Here is a 27,387-nt window from a genome sequence, read left to right as displayed (position 1 = left end):
TGGTTGGAAAAGGTGCTGCCAGACTCCTCCTGACTTTTTGTCACCATAGACTAACACTGCTCTCCTCCTGCAATAAATACATCCATTACTTAATTCTGTTACTGATTCCAGTCAGGTAGAAACCACAGTGGATTTCCAGCAGGATTCTGGTGTTAAAATATCTCAGCTGTTTGCATAGACTAGTGTCCAGTGATTTATTAATTCTGTCAATTCCAAAATAAAAGTTAGCAATATGGGTAATCAAAATTTTTGATAAAGCATTAGCCTGAGTTTTTAATTAAGGAGGAAGATTGATGCACTTTATGGCAAAGTATTGTCAAACTCTTTCTTCACAAATGGACTTGTTGCCTGGTTATGTTTAAGGTGTCCAAAATAATAAAAGAAGAAATTCTTAATACTGATTATGTATAGATGACCTCCTTCATTCCTTCATAACCCCCTTATGAATGTAGATAGATGTCTCTTAAGTGATACAAATAGCTTAATAATTTAGGAAATGTCACAAATACAATATGTTTATAGAATTATATGTTTTTATGGAAATATATCTTTTTAATTTGAATAAAGTATGCCATATTGAGCTCCTCAATGAAAAGGTGGGATATAAATCAAAGGAAGATCTTTGATTTATATTTCAAAAATTTTTATTTCAGTATTTATATTGACTGTTGAAGTATTCAATATTTCAAAAATCAAAGAAAGAAAGAAAGAAAGAAAGAGGCTACCTGAGGGGCCACCTCATCCCCATTACATCAACCTGTCCCACCCGATCACGCAGAGAGGGCATGTTGCGGACCCTGTCTGTAAGAGAATTTCGTCTGGCGGGGTCCAGGAAGTGGGACTTCTCTGTGGTAGCTCCCACCCTCTGGAACATTCTGCCCCCGGAAGTGAGGCAGGTCCCCTCTCTCCTGGCTTCCGGAAGAATTTGAAGACCTGGCTCTGCCACCTTGCTTGGGGCGGGGAGGGGAGAAGTTACTCCTGGGGATGGCTGGTGCCTTAGAGTGCTCCTCACACACATGGACTGAGTTACATCTTTTTGCCACTTGGATTTTATTCTTATTTTTATATTTATAATGATAATTGTATTTATATTTTATGTATTCGTATTTATATTTTATGGTTATTGTTTTAGTTGATTGTTTTTATTGTAAACCGCCCAGAGTTCCTCTTGTGGGGGGGAGATGGGCGGTGGCAAAATTCGAAAAACAAACAAATAAAAAGATCGAAAGCTTTAATAGTGCTGAATGGTCCTTAATTTTTCTATGTTTGTGGACTGTATTTGTGTTTGTAGCTCCATAATGCTGTAGCTGAGATGGAAAAAGAGAAGTTTAATCTCCAGAAAAAACACACAGAAAATATCCAAGAATTGCTGGAGGATACAAATACACGTTTAAGTAAAATGGAAGCAGAATATTTGGCACAAACCAAAGCAACTGTAAGTGTTATGTAATGACCACAGGCCAAGTGGCAGCCTTCTTAAAAGGGGACTGCTAGCATTCTAAAGTAATTCTTCATCCATATGCATGGTCCTTTAATCAGTTCCTTTCTCAAATGACATTGAAGGTAGTGTACTAACTTGAATGCAGAAGTTAGTTCTGTTCTTCATCCGGACAGCTGGGTTTGAGGCTTTATGTATCAGTGTTCTCCTTTTGATGCAGCATATGGTGAAGTGTGTATGTGGATTTCATAAAGGATATGTTTGTGTGTTCCAAATCAAGTCCATTTAATCATTTTTATCAGTGTTACACATTTATAGAAAAATAGTTTCATGTTGCCCTTAAAGCTTATTCAAACATTTCTTGTTAATGAAGATTGTGTTGGAAAAAAATTAGTACTCAAAGCTTCTTACATATAACAATAAATATGGCAAGAAATGGATACAGTCTGTCAGCAGGATTGAATTTAAGAACCATCAAAAGCAGACAGATCTTGCACAGCAGCTCCTGATTTTAATAATTAAACAAGGTAGAGTTCAAGGCATGGCTTAAGATGAAAGACTATACTGTCACTGAAAATTAGTTTCTCTTTTCTGTTTCAGACCTTTTTCCTCTACCTATTTTTCATGAAGTGTCATTTGTTGAGCACTAAGAACTTTTGCTGAGTGATGGGACTTATAAATTACATGCTTGGAACATGGATTCTTCTATTATATACTATTTGGGGCTGGATGTTAAACATATTTATACCTTGAAATAATTAAGGCTATGTAGCAATATATTGCTAGTTACTGATTTTGCAAATGACTTTAAAAATAGTCACTTTTTGGTATCTATATTTATCTTGATTTACTACTTCCTGTTTTGGCACAGGGTAATTAATATTATTTGTCAAGTAAACCTAAATAATATAATAGTTTATTTTAAGTGTCAGATTGCATATTGTCATTCAGTCATAATAAAAAGAAACAAACATTTTCCAGGCTTATAATAAAACACTGCAGAGAAAAGGGAGGGAAAATTAATAATTCTAATGGAGGGAAGGGAAAATATGACATATAAAATAGCCTTCTGGAAAGATTAGATGCTACTTTTTGGATCTAGTTTGCAAGGCTTTGATTTTCTTGCTCGTGCTTTTCTCTCCTCTTGCTTGTTCTCAGAAGATCAGATCTGATACAGCTGATTTTCTTGTGATAGCAAGCAAGTTCCTGCAACAGGGAGCAATGCACAGTAGATGAATGCAGGATTTTGCCTGATGGTGTATTGGGTTCTACCAGAGAGAGTGGATTGGGTGCAAGCCCGTTACAAGTGTAAACAGCAAGTAAATCTCTGCAGAACTTGTATTTTAAAACTTAAAATATAGTACATTTAAAAATGGAGATTTAATGTAAAATTATTAAATAATTAAAACTGTCATTCTGTTTTTGGGTATATGGTCCTGGCTTGCTATTCAAAATCTTAGAGCAATTATTGGCCTAAAACATATTTATTTTTTACTAGAATTTTGGATATAATGGCATGGCAGATAACTACCTTCAAATACTGCATAGTTTCTTCCTTCAAAACAGTAATGAAAAGCAATCTGATCTTGTTATGGTATCAGAGCAGATAACACTTTGCTCTTAATAATTAACTTAGAAAAATGCAATATTATAATTCATATATTATTACAGTGATATTCTGTAAATGCAAATCTGCTTAAAGAATAAATTCAGTGATGGTTCTGTTTGAGTAGGTGATGTCCTGATAATACTTGATGCATCTTAACTATAACATACTGCTTATCTTTCAACCACATATTTTGATTTTGAAGCTGTGGTCCTATGGCTGTACTTAAATAAAATTATAAAGATTAAACTTATGAAACCTACAGAGCCTTTGTTTAACAATGAGCTTTCTTTGAAACAGAATTATTATTTAAATTAGAATTCAAAGTACTTTACAAAAGATTTATATTGTTTACTCTGAGAAACTGAAAAGGAAGCCCATTGGGAAAAGAAAATTAAAGATGTACAGAACTTTTGTTTAATTTTTCCTTGTGGTCTCTGCATGTTGCATAAACAGCATCTGTGCTTGGGAAGAGTTCCCATTTAGAATATTCTAGAACTAACCTACGTTTATCATTCATTTCATCTTCAGTTTTTTTAAAGTATGATAATGAACAAATCTCTTGGGAATGTTCCCTTTGATGTCAGTGAACTTTTTCTTTTCTTTATGTAGTTCACTTAGGTAGTCTGAGTTGTTCCTTTTCATTTGACATTTTTACTACTATTCAGGCATTCTGGGAGATCTCTCCCCCACACCCCTGCAAAAAAAAAAACGTCCAAAACTATTCTCCAAAGTATTTGCAGTTGATGCTAAAGTTCCAGTTATGTATGATCATGCCTTGTGACTTCCTTGTTTGAAGAAGGGATTTATGTACACATATTCTGGCTGGCATCCAGAAAAGAAGAATCTGAACAGAAATAGGGGAAAACAGTGGGAGATGAAGAGTAGGTAAAACAAACAAACATTTGTAGAAGTTTTATCTGATTTCTCATAGTTTGTTGCATGAGTATTTTTTATTTTTAGCTGAGATTAAAAAGAAGTGATAATCATCAATGAGGAAAAATAAGTCTGAATGCCACATTTGTTACCTCATTCACTTAGCACGGCATAATTATTCTAAATATATTCATCCAAGCCTGCCTATATAAATTATGTCAAACAATTTTGTTTTAAAAGTTCTTTTACTTTATAATTTTAGTTTTTCTGGTTATAAACATGAGCAAGTAGCAGTGTTATCTTCACCTAAACCTTCTGGCTCCTAATATTTCAGTAGGAATTGCTTATCCATTTTCAAGTAAAGCATGACAACTATAAGTAGCTTATACTAGTAGCTTACTGTTAAAATGAAGTCGTACCTCAAGAAACCAAATTCAGTTTACATTATTATGTTCTTTCCTATTTTGGAATATATTTTAAAAATCTGGCATAAGTTAAGCCCTTGGTATTACTTGTGACAAATGTAATACATGCTGCTACTACAATTTTTTAAAAAATCTGGTAATGGAGATAAAAGTGAACAGTTTTCAGAAAGAGGAACAGGATAAAACTTGTAAGACTGTATTATTGTGCCAGCATAAGGCACGGTATTGTTAACAGTTTGTGGCATATGGTTTTTAGTGTCCTGGCATGGCTGCAGTTGTGCTGGTGTGAGTCAGCAAATGGAGTGAAAAGCAGGGAGAAGAAACTCAAGTCTGGCCTTGAAGGGCAGCTCTACTGTCATGAGTGCTAATGGGCTGGGCTGGCTGCTAACCAGGGCTGTTGGGGGGAGATGTAGAGACAGCAGTCCCATTTGTCCAGCCTAGTATATAGGTGTTGGGGACTAGAGCCCTGGGGGACACCTGTCTCCTTAGTTGCTGCAGGACATGCTGCCGGTCTGACCCAAAATTGGGGGGAGAGAGAGAGAGAGAAGGAGAGGAGAGAAAAAGACTCTGCAAAATGGAGTGGCTGGAGAGAAAGTTGGAGAGTGAGGTTATGTGAGTGTGCAGAGCAGTTGTTGGTTCCTGGTTGGGAAGGGAGAAAAAAGGTCCACGAGTGGCTTTTCTGGAAGAATGGAAGTAAAGACCCAGAGAGACAAAATCTTCATGCACGATCTAAGATGGGAAGCAGGGGTTCGTCGGTCATTGGTGGTCTCTGGGGCAGGACTGGGCAGAAGACCCTGAGAGAGGTTCTTCCCCCAACAGAGAAACAGTAGATGTTCATCTGAGCAGATCCCAGAGAAAGTCGTGCTGTGCTGAACACACTACCATAAATCCAGCCCATTCCTTTCTTTTCACTCTCTCTCTTGATAAACCCAGAAATGGGGGAGAGAGATGGAGTGAAAGGGGGAGGAAGCAGGAGAGCTGGAGGGGGATGATCTCTGGGAGGAAGACTTAGGAGGAAACCTGACGCCAGGTGAACACTGGGATTGTGTTGTATATTCCTGATGTAAATACTGGTTGTAAATCACTTCACTGTAAATAGCCTCAACTGTTTTGTTTTTCTGTATCAATTGCCACACTTTAAAGCAAAATACCCCTCCAGTTCAAAAAGAACCCAGTCACACTGTGACACAGTTAAACCCTTAATGTACAAATATTGCCATGTGACCAACTGTGAAGATGGATTAACCATTAAGTAGGAGCCTAGTTGCACCTGTTTTTACCCAAGAAAGGTAAAAGGATATTCATATTTATTGAAGAGTTACTCATCTAACAGTAAAAATTAGATATTGCAGAGCCTGCTAATATTGTCAAACATTTCTGTCGCCATGTAAATTAATTTTTAGCATTGATTTGAATTGAAGCAGTGACATTCTCCTCTGGAATGTATTAATATGTTTTCCATTGTTAGTATCCCATTTTATTGCTTATTTTTCTCCAACTGTTGTTAAAAGAATTGCCACTTCAGTATGCTTAAAGTAACTTTATTATGGGGCAATAATATAATCTTACATTCTTTGTTCATATTCTTTCCTTTGTAACAAGGAGTACTCATAAATTTAAACACGATTAACTACCATCATTTCACCTTCCACTTCCAGATATTGATACTTTATCATAATTGAAAGATAAACCTTCTCCGTAAAATCCCTGTGTCTTCCATGTAGTAAGGATTTAAATCTTACAAATTCTTGTACTGTTTTAGACCAACCCACACCAACCCTAAAACAATTTGTATGGGTGCATTCCTAATTGTAGTTGTTTTCTCCCCTTAGTGGTAAATTTTCTTTGTACAAATTGGCACCTAATTATGTTCCTTATTAAGATTATATACAGCTTTTTCTTTTAAGGGAATTTTTTTTTAAAAAAAGAGATCTTTACTTGTATTTACATAATTTCTCCATAGCTTTTATTCTTTTTCCCCCCATCTAATTATCTTTTTACTCTTTTTTGGGTTCCATTCTAAATACATGCAAAAATATTAGTAAAAGAATATTAACTACCCTAAAAGTGACTACACATTTCTTTACCGCACATGCACTTTTACAGACTTTTGATTATCCTCCCATTTATTTATTCTAAGCTGGCTTGACTCCTTGTTTTGCCTATTAAGAAAGGTGAGGTATTAATGGAATGCCTGAGAGCTGCCTTGGAGTTCCTCACTGAGCCAGTCTCATTAGCTTTTCATCTTCATCACTTTTTTTTCTTCCTAGCATTTTTCCCACAGGTGCAGGGTCCGCTTTTTTGGATCAACCAAATGTTGATCCAGTGGTTGTCACAGGAAGTAATTGATTGGCTTGTCGCCTGAGCCTGACATCGTGGCCTGTGAGAGAGTGACCAAAGTCACCCAGTTGGCTTTCATGCCAAGGCTAGACTAGAACACCCAGTCTCCTAGTTTCTAGCCTGGAGCCTTAACCACTAGACATTGGGATCTTGAAAATATGGGAGATACTCTTCCCATCTTGTGACTGTGGGGGTGGAGCTTCAGAATGAAGAGAAGGGATTCAACAAGAATCTCCATAAAATCAGTGCAGGGATAATTACATTTGTCTTCCAGGCTAAAAAAAGGGGCTGTGTAACTTCTGGTGCCTCAAGCTCAGAGCTGACACTCTGTTTCTTATACATATCCCCCTACCCCCCACCCCCACATATAAGTGTACTCCTCCCCTCTATTTAGTAGAGAGAACACAACATAGTAGATACTGCTATTTAGTTTCTTATTGCCTGCATCTGATTTTAGTCTCAGGCTGCCAGAAGAAGAAAAACTATTTCTTGGTTTTTTCTTCCCTCAGAACAAACAGGAGGAATCTTATTTTTCCTATTTGAAAAGGAAAAAGGTACCGCCTTATTGCTAGAGGGAGCTATCAGTGTTATTGTTTCTTCCCCTAAAAATCAGTACAGCTTCTCCCCCCCCTTCCCCCCCCTTCTTTTTTGAATGAATGCATGCAACATGATTGGAGGAAGACTGGGAAGGATCGGATAGAGTTAGGGCAGGTAGTGTGGGGAAGCTGGTGAGTTCTGACTGGCTGGGAAGTGTAGAGTGACCTGGGCGGCACACATTTACCACATTTCTCACATTCCCAAGTAAGTGGTTTTCTACACACAACTCAAAGTATCACCCCCTCTCCAATTCATCATTTTGAATATTTCCTTGGAATAAAGTAACTAAAGTTGAAGGAGAATTTTAAAAAACTGTTCTTGACTTCTGTCTACTACTAGCACTTTGGCAGTTAGCAGTTGAAGAAATTAAAACTCCACTACTAGCCACCAAGTTCACAAAATTATTGACCCCCAGTAAATAACAAGCAGCATTCCAATGTGTTGGTACATTGTTAGAAAAAGTGCAACATGCATACTTTAAGTTATATAGTCAGCCAGCTTCTTCAAGTTAAGTTTATTTGAGCCAGATTTTCACTTAGTAGACAGGAAGCTCTGACGTGGGCTGGTCCATGAAGTCACGAAGAGTCGGAAGTGACTGAATGAATAAACAACAAAAAGGAATACTTTTCCCTGTTGCTAGTGCTCCTTTTTCTCCCATAGAAGCTCATCATACACATTTTCTTACAGTAAATTAACATTTCAATATTACCTTGTTAACCTTTATCAGACATGGGCTGTGACATTCCAGTATGTTTTCTGTATGTAATGTCTTTCTTTAACAGCTTGGGAGAGAAATCCAGCATCTGGGTTTTTATGTTCATGGAAGATTGAACTATAGCTCTCGTTTGTCTGCCAATGCAAGCTACTGTAAGAAGGGAAAAGGAATCCCCAAACCCTAAACATATGTATTTGTCCCAAAATGTGTAGGTTGTCTGCTGCCAATAAGCATGGCCTTAATTAAAAACCACATCTTTGGTAACTTGTGTTAGAAATCTGTTGCGTATTTGGCATGTTTGTCAATAGCCAAATACGTGGTTTCACATTTTCCCTTCAGTTCAAGATCAACATTCCTTGTTAGCTGTTGAATTGTATATTTAACCTGATTGTTGTCATTCAGTGACAACCCTTTATGATCTGATGAGTATCATTTCACCAGAATTGTCTGTCAGGAGCTGCCTCTTTGGGTTTTGTAAGCTTATGATCATCAGTGATCATATATAACCATTTTCCTGTCTGTTGCCTCTTTTTCAATTGCCTTGTCTTTGATTTTTTGAAAGATCAAGGCCTCCTCCACTGACTCTTGTTTTTGCATTAAGTTTCCAAAATATTTAAGCTTTAGATTTGTTATTAGTGCTTCCAGTGAGTAGTCTAGTTTTACTTCATCTAGTATTGAATTATTTATTCTTCTTGGGGTCCAGGGTCTTTTCAACAACTTTCTCGAGCTCCACAATTCAAAGGCATCACTTTTCTTTGTTCAGCCTTTCTGATGATCCAGTTTTCACAACTGTAAGTTATAATTGGGAAAACTATAACCTTGACAATATGTACCTTTGTTATGATGTCTCTGCACTTTAATATTTTGTCTGGATTTGCCATCGTCTCTCCCAAGTAGCAGACATTTCTTTATTTCATGGTTTTAGTCACCATCCATGTGAGTTTTGAGCCTAGTTGCATTGGATTGGCATTGCCTATTGACATATCTTAGTTTTTTAAAATATTGAGCAGCAGGTTGGCTTTTGCATTCTCTTCTTTCATTGTCAAGAAGAGATTACCTAAATTTTCCTTGATTGCAACTATTAAAATGATATAATCAGGATAGCTGAGGTTTTCTCTTAACAATTTTAATTCTGATTTCTGTTTATTTTCTGTAGTCCAGCGTTTCTCATGGTATAGTTTGCAAGTAAGTTAAATAAAGTGAGAGATACACATTCCTTTTCCACTGTTGAACCATACAGCTTTTCTGTTATCTGTAAGCAGATGAGGTTGCCTGGTACATCTGTGTTTCTAAAGGCTATCCCAATTTGTTGTGGTCTACACCTTTACAGGTATTGCATAATCAATTAGGTGAAAAAACAGACAGCTGAATTTGCCTAAGCTTTAATTCTCCTCTTTTGACCTTTCCAGTAAGCATGACCATACCAGAAGCTCAAGTTTCCCATTGTTATAATTCAGTGGAATCCTTGAGCCCTCCCATCATGTCAACTAATAATTTCCCAAGAGGATGTGAATACTTACTTGGCCAATGAAGTACTTTCTGTCTGCTACATTTTAGTTTTTGGTTTCTTACTTCAAGCCATGAACTTCAGCAATTGATCTGGGGGATATTCAGCTAGAGAACATGCTTTTTAGAGGTAGATTCAAAAATAGTTGTTTGTGATCTTGGCCTGTCCTGGCATTAATGCCTTGCTTTTGCTAGCAAATGGGGATGTGATATGCTTCAGATCTGAAGTCAAACATGTATTTCAAAAGGAGTGATGGACAGTATGCTGTGCTTCCTAGCACATTCTTAAAGAAGTTATATCTTTTCCTGGTCTTTCATGGTAGCCATGTGATCCCTCCCAAATATGTATTTGAATTAAGGTGGTGTTAAGAGCATACCCAGACCCATTCTGAAGCATTTTATGTATTCTATTTTACCCTGTCAGCATCATCTTAACTGAGGTGGTACAGCTGCTGTCTGAGTCCAGGAAAAAACAGCTTCTTTAAAGTGGTACTGACAGGTACCAAATGTATGCCCACTCCACTAGTTTTTAGATTCATATCTAAAGCTCAGCAGATCCCTATTAGCCAACCATCTCTACTAGGTATTATAGATGTAGTACTGGTCTGAGTTTCTTTCTTTATTTCTTACTTTGTATGTCATTTTACTAGTTTTTTAAATGCCAAGCACTGAGGAGAAAAACTATGTTTAAGTGGAAGAATATTCATTATTTTGAAGTCTATCATACATTTTGAAATGTATAAGGCTGATGCAATAACTGCCAAATGTATTTACTTTAAGTATGTATTAAAAGTTATTTGGGTCTAGTGGTTGAGGCAATGGGCTAGAAACTGGGAGACTGAGAGTTCTGGTCCCACCTTGGGCTGGGTGACCTTGGCCAGTCACTCTCTCTTAGCCCAACTCACCTCACAGGGTTGTTGTTGTGGGGAAAATAGGAGGAGGAAGGAGTATTTGGTATGTTTGCCACCTTGAGTTATTTATAAAAATAATAAAGGAGGGATATAAAATAAATAATAATAAAAAATAGACCTGGAATATGATTCATCCTCAATGAACTGTAGCATCTAGAATCTAAGGTGCCCTCTTGATGTTGCATATGTTTGAACATAAATGTCACTTGGCTTGATAGTTGAAATAGGAATTCTGTACTTGCTAATTCTATTTCTTAACCAATAAAAACTGCTTTCGTGTTTTGAGATTTCTAAGTTTCAGTATTTTCTGAGTCATCTGTAGATAATGTACTGAATAGCACCAGATACATGCATGCATGTATTTCTAATATAGTTCTTCGTGTTATTTAGAACCAGATGGTCAAAGAGCTAGAGGCCCGGGTCTATCAGTTGACAGTGGAAGCTGAAACAAGTAATTTGCAGCGTCAGAAATTATCTCAAGAGAAAAACAATCTGGAACAGTCTTACCAGGCTGTATGTGGGGAACTTGAAGAAATCAAGGCAAGGTAGTTAATTATTTTTTTCTTTCAATTATGGGTGTATGGTATATTTTTTATCACAATTTATAAAGTGTTGGTATTGAGTAATTGTGGAGGTATAGTAGAATTAATACTAGCACTATCTGAAAAATGATTAATAAAATCTGCAGTTTGATTTCATGAAGGTCTGGCTTTATTTACTTACCTATATAGTTTATTACTGTAAAATAGTGACCTCATCTGTTGTGTACACTTCGACAAGATGAATCAGTGTGAATTAAACATTGTAAGTGCTGAGCAAAATCAGGTCTTCTGATTCCACTATTTTTTAATCTTGAAATTAGTGATGACAGTGGAAAAGCTACAACTTCCAGGAGATTTCCTGTGTTGGTCTACTGGGGAAAAAATGAAGAGACTTATAGCATCAGAAGTAATCAATGATTAGGAAAGTTTTATTTCACAAAGAAATCAAATGAATCTGTACTAAATAGGCCATGATAATGTAATTTAAATTATTTGTTTTTGGTACAGCAGAAGAGAAACCTTTCTCCAGCAGTTCTGTGATACCATCTAGATCATGGCTGCATAAACAAGATTTGAACTGAATATCCTATGCACATCATTATGCATAGTATATTTTTTGTATACTTTTTATTATGGTACTGATTTACTTCTAAAATAAGATTTGTCATTGGTAAGTGACTTATTTCCAACTGACTTGACTTACCTATAACTTTTGACTATACATAGGAGACATATGCAGCTATTGATATTGGAATATGGTCGCCGTCACCAGTTATAGTTGTATAAAATCAATTCAAATTTTAATAAGATTGTTATATTAAGTGTGAAATATGTGAAGTGTAAAGATAAATGTGAGTTTGTTCAAAATGGTATTCCATGACTTGCCTGTGAAATATGTGAAGTGTAAAGATAAATGTGAGTTTGTTCAAAATGGTATTCCATGACTTGCCTGCACTAACTTTGTCATCAAATATTTTTAGGCAAAACTCACTTCAAAAGGAAAGAGGGCGCATGATGGAAGAATATGAACAGAACATTAAACAGTTACAAAACAAGTATGATGTTGACCTAAATTTGATGAAGAAGGAGCAAGCTCTTTCTGCAGTGAAGGTAGATGTATACTGTCATAAATGTGGATGGATAGGTTTACTTATCAACAATACTGGATATATAAAGCAAAAAATTGTCAGTGTTAATTTCTGAACCTTAAATCCTGCATATGCTTTTGTAAATATGACTGGACTTACTCATCTGAGACTTATCATCATATGGAAGCATGTTTTTAATGCTTAAACTCAAGCCTTGTAATTTGATTTATCAAGTATTACTATAACTATTCACTATAATTGCCATTGATACATATTTTAGGAATATTATTTATTCAAAATATTTTTGAATGGATTGATTAAGTGCCATCATATCAGTGCCAATTCTTACCAACCACCTAAATAGACTTTGTCCAAGATAACATATCCTAAGCCTATTCTTTAAGTCTTTCAATCTTGCATCATTGTTGTATATATTCATTGTAATCAACCATCTACAGTTGTAATCAAAATTATTCAACCCCCATTACAAATCAGGTTGATTGTCAAAATGTACAGACTTTCAGCTGTTTGCAATGATCAAATCAAAAGCAGTTGAAATAGCTCAACACAACGAATATTCAAGTGGTGTCCCCAAATTCAACTGCAAATGTGACTTATAATGACTTCTCCAGTCTCAGAGTTATTCAACCCCCTGAATAGAATCCATTTGACTGCATGTTAGAAATACAGTATGGCTAAGTCAAAAGAATGGTCCAAAAAGCTAAGAGAAGAGATCATCGCCCTTCACAAACAAGGAACAGGATACAAAAAGATAGCGAAGGCACTGAAAGTTCCTAGAGACACCGTTGGAAGCATAGTTTGCAAGTTCAGAGGCAAAGGAACAGTGATGACACTGCCTGGACGGGGCAGAAAAAGGAAGCTGTCAATGGCTGCAACCAGATTTCTGAGAAGGCAAGTTGAGAGAAACCCTCAAGTGACTGCAAAAGACCTGCAGCAAGACTTGGTGGCAACTGAGGTTTCAGTGAGCACAGTAAGGTGCGTACTAAACACAGAAGGTTTCCATGCCAGAACCCCAAGACGTACACCACTACTGACCCAAAAGCACAAGAAAAGTCAGCTCCAATATGTTCAAAATCGTATCAATAAGCCACAGAGGTTTTGGGATTCTGTTCTGTGGAGCGATGAAACAAAACTGGAACTTTTCGGCCCGATGGATCAGCGGTATGTCTGGAGGAAGAAGAACGAAGCATATGCTGAAAAGAACACTCTGCCTACAGTTAAGCATGGTGGTGGCTCGGTGATGCTCTGGGGCTGCTTTGCATCCTCTGGCACTGGAAACCTGCAGCATGTGGATGGCAAGATGGATTCATTGAAGTATCAGGAAATCCTAAGAGAAAAGGTCATGCCATCTGTAAGGAAGCTGATGCTTGGGCGTCATTGGACCTTCCAACAGGACTATGATCCCAAGCATACCTCAAATTCCACTAAGGCTTGGATGCAGAAGAAGTCCTGGAAGATTCTACAGTGGCCATCACAGTCACCTGATTTGAACCCCATAGAAAATCTCTGATGGGATTTGAAGAAGGCGGTTGCAGCACGCAAACCCAAGAATATTACTGAACTGGAGGCCATTGCTCATAAGGAATGGGCTCAGATTCCTCAGGAACACTGCCAGAAACTGGTGTCTGGCTGTGCATCTTGTTTGCTGCAGGTCATAGCAGCAAAAAGGTGCTCTACTAAGTACCGAGGATGCTTGCCATGAAGGGGTTAAATACTTTTGAGACTGGAGAAGTCATTATAAGTTGCATTTTCAGTTGACTTTGGGGACACCACTTGAAGCATTCGTTGTGTTGAGCTATTTCAACTGCTTTTGTTTGATTTGTTCATTGCAAACAGCTGAAAGTCTGTACATTTTGACAACCTGATTTGCAATAGGGGTTGAATAATTTCGATTACAACTGTACCTTGCTGTTGGTCATCCTCTACTTATCTTTCTTTTCATTTTTCCAACATTATGGACTTCTCAAGTGAGCTGGGTCTTCACATAATGTGTCCAAAATATGATAATTTGAGCTTGGTCATTTGTGCCATGATTGAGAATTCTGGATTGATATGTTCTATGATCCATTTGTTTGTTTTTCTGCCTATCAATGTTATTCTCAAAGAGTTTTCTCCAGCAACAAAATTCAGAAGCACCAATACTTCTTTTATCTTGCTTCTTTAAAACCCAACTTTGCATCCGTAGAGTATCATAAGGAAAGCCATTGTCTGCATGGTTCTAACCCTTTATATGTTTAGACCCATCACAGTATCTGAATATTTTTTTCCAGGACCTTGCTTGCTATCTAAGTATTAGTCTGTGGTTTATTTCTTGACTGCTGGTTCCTTTATTGTTGATCATCAATTCTAAAAGCCAGAAGCTATCTACCACTTCAGTGTCTTCATTGACAGTTCTAAGGCTGGTTGCTGTACCTGTTGTCATTAGTTTGGTCTTCTTTATATTTAATCTTAATCCCATTCTTTTCATTGGCTCCTTGATTTTAAGTACTAGAATTTGCAGATCATTTGCATTTACAGCTATCAGAATAGTGTCATCAGCATTGGGCAAGTTATTGATGCACTTTCTCCTATTTTAAAACTGCATTAATCTTTTTTCAATCAATATATACACTGTATAGGTTGATTAAATGGTGAGTATACAGCCTTGTCTCATTACCTTGACTCCCTGAAGCCAGTATATTTCACAATATTCCATCTGGACCTTGGGTTCTTATCCTGTATATAGATTTTCCATGAGGACAATAACATGTTTCAGGATTCTGATTTTCCTAAAACATACCACAGTTTGACATGATTGACACAATCAAAACTCTTTATATAGTCAATGATCTCTTTTTGATATTCTTTGGCTTTTTCAGTTATCCAGTGTGCATCAGCAATAAAAAATTGTATTCCTTGGCCTTTTCTAAAGCCAGCTTGAATGTCTGGCCTTTTCTTTCTACGTAGAGCTCTAATCTGCATTGGATGTTCCTAAGCATTATTTTGCTAGCAAGTGAAATTAAGGTTATTGTATGATGGTTTGCACACACTGTTAAGTCTCCTTTTTTTTGTATTGGCATGTAGATTGACCACTTCATACCTGTTGGCCACTGTGTTTTCCAGATTGGGGGGCATAGTTTATTAGAATCTTTACTGATTTTTAAGTTGCTTGCCAAAGTTCTGTATACATTCCATCAATTCCCATAGCTTGGTAATGACAAGTGCTAATCAGACTTCATTTTTCTTGTTCTTGTATGTAGGGAATATCTTCTAAGGTACCTTAGATGTTGATATCCTTACTGTACAAAATTTCAGTATGCTTTTTCCATGTCTATTTGATTTTCTTTGAATCAGTCACTATCTGTTCTTTACTTTAAATCAGTTTACTCTATGTTGATATCCTTTACTATACTAATTTGAGGTTGGAACCTCTTCTGAGTTCACAGATCTTTTGGAAAACTTTTCTTGTTTTTTCAAGTCTGTTTTTATCTTCGGTGTCTTTACAGATATCTTTGCAATACTGTTCTTTGTCTCTTCTAGCAGTTCTCAGAAATTCTTTAAGGTCCTTCCTGCTCAGGATTGTGGGAATTATTTGGCTATGTTCTCATGTTTTATCATAATTTAGAACTTACACATAAGCAGTTTTTGAACTCTTCCACAATCAGCCCCTAGTGGTGTCCTTGGTGTTATAACTGAGCTCTTCAGTTATGATGTCCTTTTATCAATAACATATAATCAGTTTGATTTCTTTGTGTTACATCTGGTGATATCCATGTATATAGGTGTTATTTTGGTTGTTTGAAGAATGTGATAGCAATGAAGAAATCATTGCAATGGCAGAAACTGGTAAATCATTCTCCTGCTTCATTTCTGTTTCCTAGGCCATACAAACTATTTTTTTTCTCCTTACTGTATCCAACTTTGGCATTTCACTCTGCAATCACAAGCAGCACATCTTGCTACAGGTAGTCCTTGCATAACAGCCACAATTGGGACCAGAATTTTGGTTGCTAAGCGAAGAGGTCATTAAGTGAATCCAACCTGATTTTACGACCTTTTTTGCAGCAGTCGTTAAGCAAATCACTGAGGCGGTTAAGTGAACTATGTGGTCACTAAGCAAATCATGTGGTTCCCCATTGATTTTGCTTGCCAGAAGCTGGCTGGGAAGGTCGAAAATGACAATCATGTTACCACAGGACACTGTGACGGTCATAAATGCGAACTGGTTGCCAAGTGCCCAAATTGTGATCACATGACCATGGGGATGCTGCAATGATTGTAAGTGTGAGAACTGGTCTTAAGTCGTGTTTTTCAACACTGTTGTAAGTCTGAACCATCACTAAACGAATGGTTGTTAAGTGAGGACTACCTGTATATGTTCTGTCAATTTCAGATTGAACTTGGCCATAAAGCCCTTCAGTTTCCTCTTCTTCTGCATCAGTAGTTGGAATATATACTTCAGAAGAGTATAAATATCAGAACATAAGTCACTCTGGTAGCGATTGCGTTCTCCCATAACTGCTCAAATGGAACTGCATATGGTGGGCTCCTTTTCTTGCCTCACTCTTCATGCATATTGATTTCACCAGATGTATCCCTAAAGATTGGGAACTGGTGATAATACTCCCAAACAGAAAGGCAATGAAGGGAATCCAGCTAACTATAGACCCCTCAGCCTTTTGAGCGTGTCAAGCAAATTGTATGCAAAACAGCTACACTAGAAAATATCTGAATGCACTGAATTGAAAGGCCTGCTTCAAGAAGAACAAGCAGGGTTTCAAACTGGGCAATCATAGCGGACCATATCCTTGTGCTACATCACCCAATTGAGAAGCACATCAGAAACTGAAGACTCCATTCTACATATGTAGCTTTTCTGGACTTTAAACCAGCATTTGATTCCATATTGTGGACATTACTATGGGAGAAGCTGCAAAAGGTTAATATCCAGGAGCTGTATTTAGACACTCATCGCAAAGTGAGATGTAATGCGCAAGGAATGCTTTCTAACACCATACATATAGAGAAAGAGGTGTGACAGAGCTGCATTTTGACCCCTACCTTGTTTAATTTTTACATAAATGGTAGGAAGGTCTCTTGGATCCCTCAGACTTTCACACACCAAATATTGCAGGTCACAAGGTGCCGATAATACTTTATGTAGATGATGCTACACTTATCTCTTCCACACCAATTGAGCTCAGATGTGTGGTGAGAGCCATTGTTCACTTTGTTGTTTATTCCTTTAGTTGCTTCCGACTGTTCATGACTTCATGGACCAGCCCACACCAGAGCTTCCTGTCGGTCAACACCCCCAGCTCCCCCAGGGACAAGTCCGTCACCTCTAGAATATCATCCATCCACCTTGCCCTTGGTCGGCCCCTCTTCCTTTTGCCTTCCACTCTCCCTAGCATCAACATCTTCTCCAGGCTGTCCTGTCTTCTCATTATGTGGCCAAAGTATTTCAGTTTGGCCTTTAATATCGTTCCCTCAAGTGAGCAGTCTGGCTTAATTTCCTGGAGGATGGACTGGTTTGATCTTCTTGCAGTCCAAGGCACTCTCAGAATTTTCCTCCAACACCACAGTTCCAAAACATCTATCTTCCTTCTCTCAGCCTTCCTTATGGTCCAGCTCTCGCAGCCATATGTTACTATGGGAAACACCATTGCTTTAACTATGCGGACCTTTGTTGTCAGTGTGATGTCTCTGCTCTTAACTATTTTATCGCGATTTGTCATTGCTCTTCTCCCAAGGATTAAGCGTCTTCTGATTTCCTGACTGCAGTCAGCATCTGCAGTAATCTTTGCACCTAGGAATACAAAGTTTTTCACTGCTTCTACATTTTCTCCCTCTATTTGCCAGTTATCAATCAAGCTGGTTGCCATAATCTTGGTTTTTTTTTTAGGTTTAGCTGCAAGCCAGCTTTTGCACATCCTTGGGAGAAGAGCAATGACAAATCTCGATAAAATAGTTAAGAGCAGAGACATCACACTGACAACAAAGGCCCGCATAGTTAAAGCAATGGTGTTCCCTGTAGTAACATATGGGCTGCGAGAGCTGGACCATAAGGAAGGCTGAGCGAAGGAAGATCGATGCTTTTGAACTGTGGTGTTGGAGGAAAATTCTGAGAGTGCCTTGGACTGCAAGAAGATCAAACCAGTCCATCCTCCAGGAAATAAAGCCAGACTGCTCACTTGAGGGAATGATATTAAAGGCAAAACTGAAATACTTTGGCCACATAATGAGAAGACAGGACACCCTGGAGAAGATGCTGATGCTAGGGAGAGTGGAAGGCCAAAGGAAGAGGGGTCGACCAAGGGCAAGATGGATGGATGATATTCTAGAGGTGACGGACTCGTCCCTGGGGGAGCTGGGGGTGTTGACAACCGACAGGAAGCTCTGGCGTGGGCTGGTCCATGAAGTCACGAAGAGTCGGAAGCGACTAAACGAATAAACAACAAAACAGCTTTTGCACTTTCTTCTTTCACCTTCATCATAAGGCTCCTCAGTTCCTCTTCACTTTCAGCCATCAAAGTGGTATCATCTGCATATCTGAGATTGTTAATGTTTCTTCCAGAGATGTTAACTCCAGCCTTGGATTCCTCATGCCAGCATGTCGCATGATGTGTTCTGCATACAAGTTGAATAGGTAGGGTGACAGTATACAGCCCTGCCGTACTCCTTTCCCAATCTTAAACCAGTCCGTTGTTCTGTGGTCTGTTCTTACTGTTGCTACTTGGTCGTTATACAGATTCTTCAGGAGGCATACAAGATGACTTGGTATCCCCATACCACTAAGAACTTGCCGCAATTTGTTATGGTCCACACAGTCAAAGGCTTTAGAATAGTCAATAAAACAGAAATAGATGTTTTTCTGAAACTCCCTGGCTTTTTCCATTATCCAGCGGATATTGACAATTTGGTCTCTAGTTCCTCTGCCCTTTCTAAACCCAGCTTGTACATCTGGCAATTCTCGCTCCATGAACTGCTGAAGTCTACCTTGCAGGATCTTGAGCATTACCTTACTGGCATGTGAAATGAGTGCCACTGTTCGATAGTTTGAACATTCTTTAGTGTTCCCCTTTTTTGGTATGGGGATATAAGTTGATTTTTTCCAATCGGATGGCCATTCTTGTGTTTTCCAAATTTGCTGGCATATAGCATGCATTACCTTGACAGCATCATCTCGCAAGATTTTGAACAGTTCAGCTGGGATGCCGTCGTCTCCTGCTGCCTTGTTATTAGCAATGCTTCTTAAGGCCCACTCAACCTCACTCTTCAGGATGTCTGGCTCTAGCTCACTGACCACACCATCAAAGCTATCCCCGATATTGCTATCCTTCCTATACAGGTCTTCTGTATATTCTTGCCACCTTTTCTTGATCTCTTCTTCTGTTCGGTCCTTGCCGTCTTTGTTTTTGATCATACCTATTTTTGCCTGGAATTTACCTCCGATGTCTCTAATTTTCTGGAAGAGGTCTCTTGTCCTTCCTATTCTATTGTCTTCTTCCACTTCCGCGCATTGCTTGTTTAAAAATAATTCCTTATCTCTTCTGGCTAACCTCTGGAATTTTGCATTTAATTGGGCATATCTCCCCCTATCACTGTTGCCTTTTGCTTTCCTTCTTTCTTGGGCTACTTCTAGTGTCTCAGCAGACAGCCATTTTGCCTTCTTGGTTTTCTCTTTCTTTGGGATGTATTTTGTTGCCGCCTCCTGAACAATGCTATGAACTTCTGTCCAGAGTTCTTCCGGAACCCTATCTACTAAGTCCAGTCCCTGAAATCTATTCTTCACCTCCACTGCATATTCCTTAGGAATATTAGTGAGCTCATATCTAGCTGATCTGTGGGTCTTCCCTAATCTCTTTAGTCTGATCCTAAATTGTGCAAGAAGAAGTTCGTGATCTGAACTACAGTCAGCTCCAGGTCTTGTTTTTACCGACTGTACAGATGTCCGCCACCTTTGGCTGCAAAGGATGTAGTCAATCTGATTTCGGTGTTGTCCATCTGGGGAAGTCCACGTATAAAGCCGTCTCTTAGGTTGCTGGAAGAGAGTGTTTGTTATGCAGAGTGAATTGTCTTGGCAAAATTCTATCAGCCTATGTCCTGCTTCGTTTTGTTCTCCCAGGCCATACTTACCTGTAATTCCAGGTGTCATTTGACTGCCCACCTTAGCATTCCAGTCTCCTGTGATGAAAATAACATCTCTTTTAGGCGTGTTGTCCAGTAGGTGCTGCAGATCCTCATAGAACTGCTCTACTTCAGCTTCTTCAGCATTTGTGGTTGAGGCATATATTTGGATCACTGTGATGTTAGATGGCTTGCCCTGAATTCGAATTGAGATCATTCTGTTGTTTTTTGGATTGTATCCGAGCACTGCTTTAGCCACTTTACTATTAATTATGAAGGCTACTCCATTTCTTCTGTGGTCCTCTTGTCCACAGTAGTAGATCTGGTGGTCATTTGATGTGAAGTGGCCCATTCCAGTCCATTTCAGTTCACTGACGCCCAGAATGTCTATCTTTAATCTTGACATCTCACCAATAACCACATCCAATTTGCCCTGGCTCATAGATCTTACATTCCAGGTTCCAATGGTGTGTTGATCCTTAGAACATCGGATTCGCCGTTCACCACCAGCACCGTCGGCCGCTAGCCGTCCTTTCAGCTTTGAGCTAGCTGCGTCATCACGTCTGGGGCTAGTTGAACTCATCCTCTGTTCCTCCCCAGTAGCATTTTGACCATCTTCCGACCTGGGGGTCTCATCTTCCGATGGTATACCAACGTATCTCTGGTTGTACTGATCCATTTAGTTTTCACGGCAAGAATACTGGGGTGGGTTGCCATTACCTTCCCCAGGGATCACATTTAGTCTGACCTCTCTGTCATGACCTTCCCGTCTTGGGTGGCCCTTCACGGTTTAGCTCATGGCATCATTGAGGTGCTCAAGCTCCAGCACCACGACAAGGTAACTCAAAATAGACTGGTTATAAACTACTAGAATTCTAAAATCCTGGTTTTTGCCAAGAAACCAACACAGCAAGCCTGGTTAATTAAGCAGAACAGAATCGAACAAGTATACTCCTTTAAGTAGGGGATCTTGGAAAGCCCACTGTGAGTATATTATGCAAGTGGCACCAAAATCTACAATGGCCATTAAAAGATTCTACTATTCCCCTGGAGGTGAATGGATACCAGCAGCTGTGAAGCTTTTTGAAGCTAAAACCTTAGCCTAAATACTTTAATCAGCACAGATTGGACTGTACATGAAGAAGAATACCTTAGACACAATACAAACTAAATTTCTAAGGTCCCTACTAGCTGCACCCTGGGGTATCAGCGTAATACTGAGGCTTGAGTCTGGGATGCCTAAAATTGAATTCAGGACATGGAAGGTAATGATATGGTGGCTAGAGGCTAGATTTTTTTCCCCAGTGGGCTGCCCCCACTAGTCATATCTGATCACTTTCTGTATGGACACTGGCAGTTGAGCAAAAGCTACAAACTGCTGGATTGCCTGAAGACTCTTTGATAGCTTTGAACTATGCCCAGGCCAAAAAGCTGATGTTGCAAAGGTTGAGTGATATTGAATATCAATCTGAAGCCAGCTCCCACTCTCAGAGCATAGAACCCTATTAGATACAGGTTCCTGGGAACCAGCAAATTTCTATTACGCTCTCATTTCCTCTAAGTTGAGGAAAGGATTTTTTTTAGGACTAGGCACAATGTGTTCCCATTAGCACTTCTATATGGCAGGTATGCCAACATCCCCATGCCCCAGCATACATGCCCTTGTGACTCTGGGGAAATTGAAACAATCCAACATGACTTCCTTTACTATAGCTTCTACAAGAACCTCCAAAATAACATTATAATACCTCTTTTACTGCAAGTGCCGGGGACAACAGACGATTACTAAACTTATATTCTCTCAGACTCAAATTGTGACATAACCCACATGGTAGCTAAATTTTTCACTGCAGCCGTTAAAACTGGGCAACAGTTAACTTCAGACTCAAGTTATCCTTGCACAATTTTAATTTTTCTTTTCATTCTTCTCTCTCTCCTCCTCTTAGATATCCTTAAATTATGATTATAGAAAACAGAGGTATTAAATAAGCACCAAGCACCATCAGTTACGCTCAGATTATTCCAGGTAGAACTTTATTACTTTAGTGTACAACTTTGCATTTTATCACCACATTTCAATTATATAAATGTTTTAATATATTAGTATTCTAATATTCTACTAGACTGTTACATAGCAATATAGCTTTGTCCATACTTAACAGTTAAGCATTTCTCAGAATTCCTGCTGCCCGACATACTTTAAATATGGTTTGGTACTCCAGTTCTTACCTGCTGTTTTTACTTTTCCTCTCCTTTCTCCCCTGTTTTGTGAAAATTGCTCAGCTACTTTTATCACACTCCCCTTTCTCCCCTGTAATAATGTTACCAAATTGTACTTAGATCTGATCATTGACTGTAATAAAGGATTTGATTGTAAACGTGAATATCAGTTATATTAGAGAGCCGTCTGTGAAATCGGATTGCATTATTTGATCACTGACTGCATTGTACCCACCACGTACTGTCATTACTGTATCCTTCCTGAGTATGAAAGCAGTACCATTCCTTTGTTTTTTGTATCCTGAGTAGTAAACAGTATAATATTCTGACTGAAAGTGTCCAGTTCCAGTCCATTTCAATTTACTGATGCCTTATAAGATGTCAGTGTGTACTCAATTCATTTCATATTTCACTGTGTTGAACTTTCTCATGTTCATTCTTACCTACAATGTTCCCACTGCACTGCTGTCTTTGTAGCTTTGGATTTTCTTTTCCTGCATGGCAACATCAGCTAAATGTCTGGAAAGCTTTAATCTAGCCACATCAAAAGCATCACTAGTATTCTGAAAGATCCTCAGCCATTCTTCAATAGCGTATTAAGTTGCATTGGACCCGAGGGGCCCATCATCTGGCACTCAGTCACTTTATCTTGTCTATCCATTTGGTTTTCACAGTAAAATACAGAAGTGGCTTATCATTGCCTTCTGCTGTGTAGTATGGGATGACATCTTTGCCACTGTCACTAAATTGATCATCCACTTCCAGCACCTTCCTATATCAGTACTGCTGATACAGATAACTGTTTCAGCTGGGCTCTTTGGGTCACCTACTAGAAGTATATACTCTTGGCATACACTCCTGGTGTGCTTAATTCACCCCTCTTAGAAGCACCTCCCCCCCACACACACACATCTAGTAGGTTAGCATAGAAGGTCATCAGGTTGTTTGAATGGATAGCATCTCTAAATTGAGTATCCAGTCAGTGGTTATTTCAAATTACAAGGTTTGTGTTTAAAAGCTTTCATGCCTTTTATTTAAGTGTTATATTTGTTAACCATCCCAATCTAACAACTCTTCAGGCAGCATACAGTAAAGTAACGATAAAGCAAAAGAAGCACCCCTCTCCCCAATTATATAAGCAATGCGTAGGTGCAGAAAAACATAAATTCACAGATGAGCAGCCACAGCCAATCAAATGGAGTTGATTGGGGAAATAAAAAACATTTTACTGTAGCAGTTTTCTTAAATATGAGAAAAGATGGTGTCATTTGGCCCTCCAGGGGAAATGTGTTCCATAATACACTGGCTGATACAGAGAAAGCCTGCTGCCTGATCCAAATACCATAAACATCACAGAAAGGAGGGACTCTCAGCGTGCCCTCTGGAGATGATTGGACAAGTAGATTATCTCATTCCTTTTGCCTTTTAAAGCATAACTTTGAAAAGTATAGCTATTTCTGCCAAAATGAATGCAAGACCAACATTCCCCTTTCCATTCCATCTTTACAGGCATCAGATGTGATTGAAGAATTAGAGCAGTATGTGTCTCAATTAAAACAACAGTTACTAGAATCAGACCATCAAAGGCAGCAACAACTGAGGGTGAGCCCTGATTTTTCACTCAGGAGAATGATGAGCCTTTTCTGTTTTGTTTTTTTCCTTGAAATTTAGAGAGAGAGAGATTGTTTGTTTGTCTGTTTGTTTGTTGGAGGCCTTGAAAATACTGTAAGCAAAAATAATGGAATATGTTCTTATTTCAGGCTAAAGCCTTTAAAGAAATTTTTTCTCATTTTCTTGTTCTCTGAAATGATTTGAAAAACGTGCTTATCAATGGAGTAAAAACAAGTATTCAGTGAAGTTGAAAATAATCCTGTCTATCTTACATTTGCATAAATTAGTGCATTAGCATAAACCTGCTGCCTTGGTGCTAGATTGCAAGCATTCTTGGTTTCTGTTCTCTCTTATTCCTTATAGCAGGGGTGGGGAACTTAACAGCCTTTCAGATTTTTTGCCCTACATCTCCCAGCTTTCTTCATACTGGCTGTATTGGATGGCACTCAGAATCCATCAGTATCAGGAGTCCACAGCTTTCCAATTACTAGCTCTAACAGGTCAGTTGAGGTGGACCTGCACTGGTCTCTCAGACAGCTGTCACAGTTTGCACATCCTGCATATATGCCTTACTGTGCTAGCATGTATGCTTATGTCAGGGGAGGAGCAGAACCCTTTAAAGAAAGGGCTTGTTTACCTCAGAAGGGGGAGATGTTGGCAATAGAAGCTCAAGGAGTGTGTGGTGGTAGAAGCTGCCCTGGAAAAAGAAGAGAAGAGGAAAGATGGAAAAGGAGAACTCTTTAATGAACTTGAGGGGGAAGATAAAGCGCCAAGAGTGATTCTGCATGCTTTCAATAAAAGGGTTATGCGCATAGTTCTTATATGAGACCAGAACTGGGGACATTCTCAGCTCAATTTCCCATCCCTTTCCTTGGAGAATTTATCACCTGTTCTAACTGATTATCTACTCTGAGTGACTGACCTTTCTATGGGGTACACAATACTTACAATTTATTGAATTATATTTTAGTTTATGCTGAAAATATTAATAATAATTTCATTGACTCAACTATTTTCAGGAACGAGAGCAAGCTTTTCTACAAGAAAAAGCTACCTTAGAGAGAATTCATGAAAAAAAGGTAATCAAGAAAAATACAGTTTTTACGTACACAGGATATCATGAGGAACCCATAAAAGTTTACTTTTATAAACCATAATATGGAAATATTAGGCAGAAAAGGACTATAAAATTGGTGAACTTAGAAACTCTAAAAATAAATAATTTAGCAAGAATGAACACATTAATATTTTCAGAACAATTATATTTTGCCTGAAAAATATACTACTACTTGGCGATGTTTAAGTTTAGGCAACTTAAGTTTAGATAAAAATGAACTTCATATCATGGATTTGAAAAAAATATGTGTGACAATATTTAAGATCCTTGATCACCAGATATTACTGACAAGGCTACAATTCTTGGCTATCACTGGCAATGTTTTATCTTGGTCTTATTCAGATCTCTCTGACTGTTCTTTTCATATACCCTGGCCTCACTGTATTCCATGGAGTTCCCTCTTTCAATATGTGTCCCCCAAGGTGCACATTTTTGTCATTTTCTTCCTTGTACATTCTTTTCCTTGGTTGCCTAATCTGACGCTTGGGCTTTAGAGACTTATCTATTCCAATGATACCCAGCTTTTTTCCTGAGATAATTGAGAATGTGTGGTTCTCCTTATTGTGATGCCTTTTAGACATCTTGTTAAGGTGCTTGTTGTTCAATCATTAAGTCGTGTCTGACTCTTCATGACTCCATGGACCATAGCACTCCAGGCCTTTCCATCCTCCACTGTCTCCCGGAGTTTGTAATGCTATCTAATCATCTCTTAACATTAATGTTAAGGTTGACTACAGAGTTAAGACTGAATATGGATAAGACTGAGATCCTGATATCTCAGCTGGACCATTTCTCCAGTCCCTTAAGTATTCTTCCCCTCCTCCTTCAGTCTGTGAGATGGTTCTGGTGTCAGTGGCCAGGAACCTTGAGATTCTGCTAGATGATGCCCTCTCCATTTGGTGGTGGTTTGGTTGTTTATAGTGGAAACTGTGATCTTGGCCCAGAACTCCTTGTTCTAGATCTGCCTCATTTTTCCTATGTTTCCTTCTACCAGAGGGCGTTAAAGTAGATCCTATTAGGAGCAGAGTCCAATTTCAGCTCTTGGTGCTAGAGTTTAAGGCCCTGTGATAAACAATTCCTGACTACATGTCCCAGCTTTTCTCTTGCCATGATTTTGTTTATACAAACCAATCAACAGGATAGGGATTTTTTTCTACTCCCTTTTTGCCTAATGCTCCATCACGTTTGCATGTATTCAAGACCTGCATCATGTATTACAGAATTCTCTTCTCTGCCCTACTCCAGTTCCACGCATCTTTGGATACATTTTTTTAAAAAATTGAAAACTTACTTAATAAAGCAGACTGATTGGTGGAAGCAGTTTTGAGCAGACATTTTATTGTGAACTGCCTAGAGAGCTTTGGCTAACAAATAATAAATAAAAAATATTGAGAATGTTAGTAAAGTTAGATGGTAGAGCAGATTTGCTGTAAATCTTATTAGTGAATTTAAATAATAGGGTTATTTGGTTTAGAGGTTTAGGATTTGATAGCTGTATTAGTGTTATTTTTAATGTGACTAAATACATCATGGTATATAATGATTTATTGCCTTCATATAATTTTAACTGTTGTTAGTTTTTAACTTGTTAATTTTGATTGTGGTTAGATTACCCAGGTAGGATATATAAATAAAATGTTTATTTGTTTCTTTGAATTTATTTTCTTTGGAATTGGGGACGGATACTGAGGAAGGAAATGCTGTTAAATCACAGTACCAGAAGCTCCAATATCACTGTAAATAGGTTTTCTTTGTTATTTAGAATTCAAATGTTTAACGCTTTAACAGAATTATTGACAAATATTAATTTTCTTTGTTTGTTTTTAAATAGAACTACATAAAGTATCTTTTTCTGGCTTTTGAAAGCTGCAGTCTGAACATAGTGGGTATGTCTGTTCTTTCTTCACATGGTTTCTAGAATTAACTGTCTCCACTCCGCCTTTTTTTAAAATTAGATTTATGGAATACAGAGCGACTTTGATAAAGAGAGAGTAGAGTCACACAAGAAGATACAGAAGTTGGAAGATCTTCTGAGGTAAAAAGAATATTTGATGATGAAATCTTTTGAGATGGCTTTAAGAAAGATTATAGAGTAATTTTTGCTGATTTGTAATTGCATTTGCATCCAAAATTCATGGATTTGTCTCATGGCAAGAAACTACTCATGTAGTTTCTTCATGATTTTAATGTGCTTGTTTAGTGTCCTCTGTGTGAAGCATAAATCAATTAAAATTAAAATAAAGCAGTATCATTTCTGCTTCTTTT

The 27,387-nt window shown here is 38.2% G+C and overlaps 1 protein-coding gene across 7 annotated transcripts in view; it reads left to right on the top strand.

Moving 5' to 3' along the window:
• Positions 1-27,387, top strand: part of CEP112 (centrosomal protein 112) — a 259,583-nt gene that overhangs the window by 54,988 nt on the left and 177,208 nt on the right. For 5 of the 7 annotated variants that reach the window (XM_063293475.1, XM_063293472.1, XM_063293473.1 and 2 more), the window contains 6 exons: positions 1,292-1,435; positions 10,805-10,959; positions 11,937-12,066; positions 23,904-23,996; positions 25,025-25,084; positions 27,078-27,157. In XM_063293475.1, coding sequence (XP_063149545.1) covers positions 1,292-1,435; positions 10,805-10,959; positions 11,937-12,066; positions 23,904-23,996; positions 25,025-25,084; positions 27,078-27,157 — 662 coding nt within the window. The remainder of the gene's footprint in view (positions 1-1,291; positions 1,436-10,804; positions 10,960-11,936; positions 12,067-23,903; positions 23,997-25,024; positions 25,085-27,077; positions 27,158-27,387) is intronic. The other 2 variants (XM_063293477.1, XM_063293478.1) reach the window with 2 other exon arrangements.

Source organism: Candoia aspera, chromosome 2, assembly GCF_035149785.1.
Source record: "Candoia aspera isolate rCanAsp1 chromosome 2, rCanAsp1.hap2, whole genome shotgun sequence".
Classification (NCBI taxonomy): Eukaryota; Metazoa; Chordata; class Lepidosauria; order Squamata; family Boidae; genus Candoia; species Candoia aspera.
This window is presented reverse-complemented; position numbering and strand designations above follow the sequence as displayed.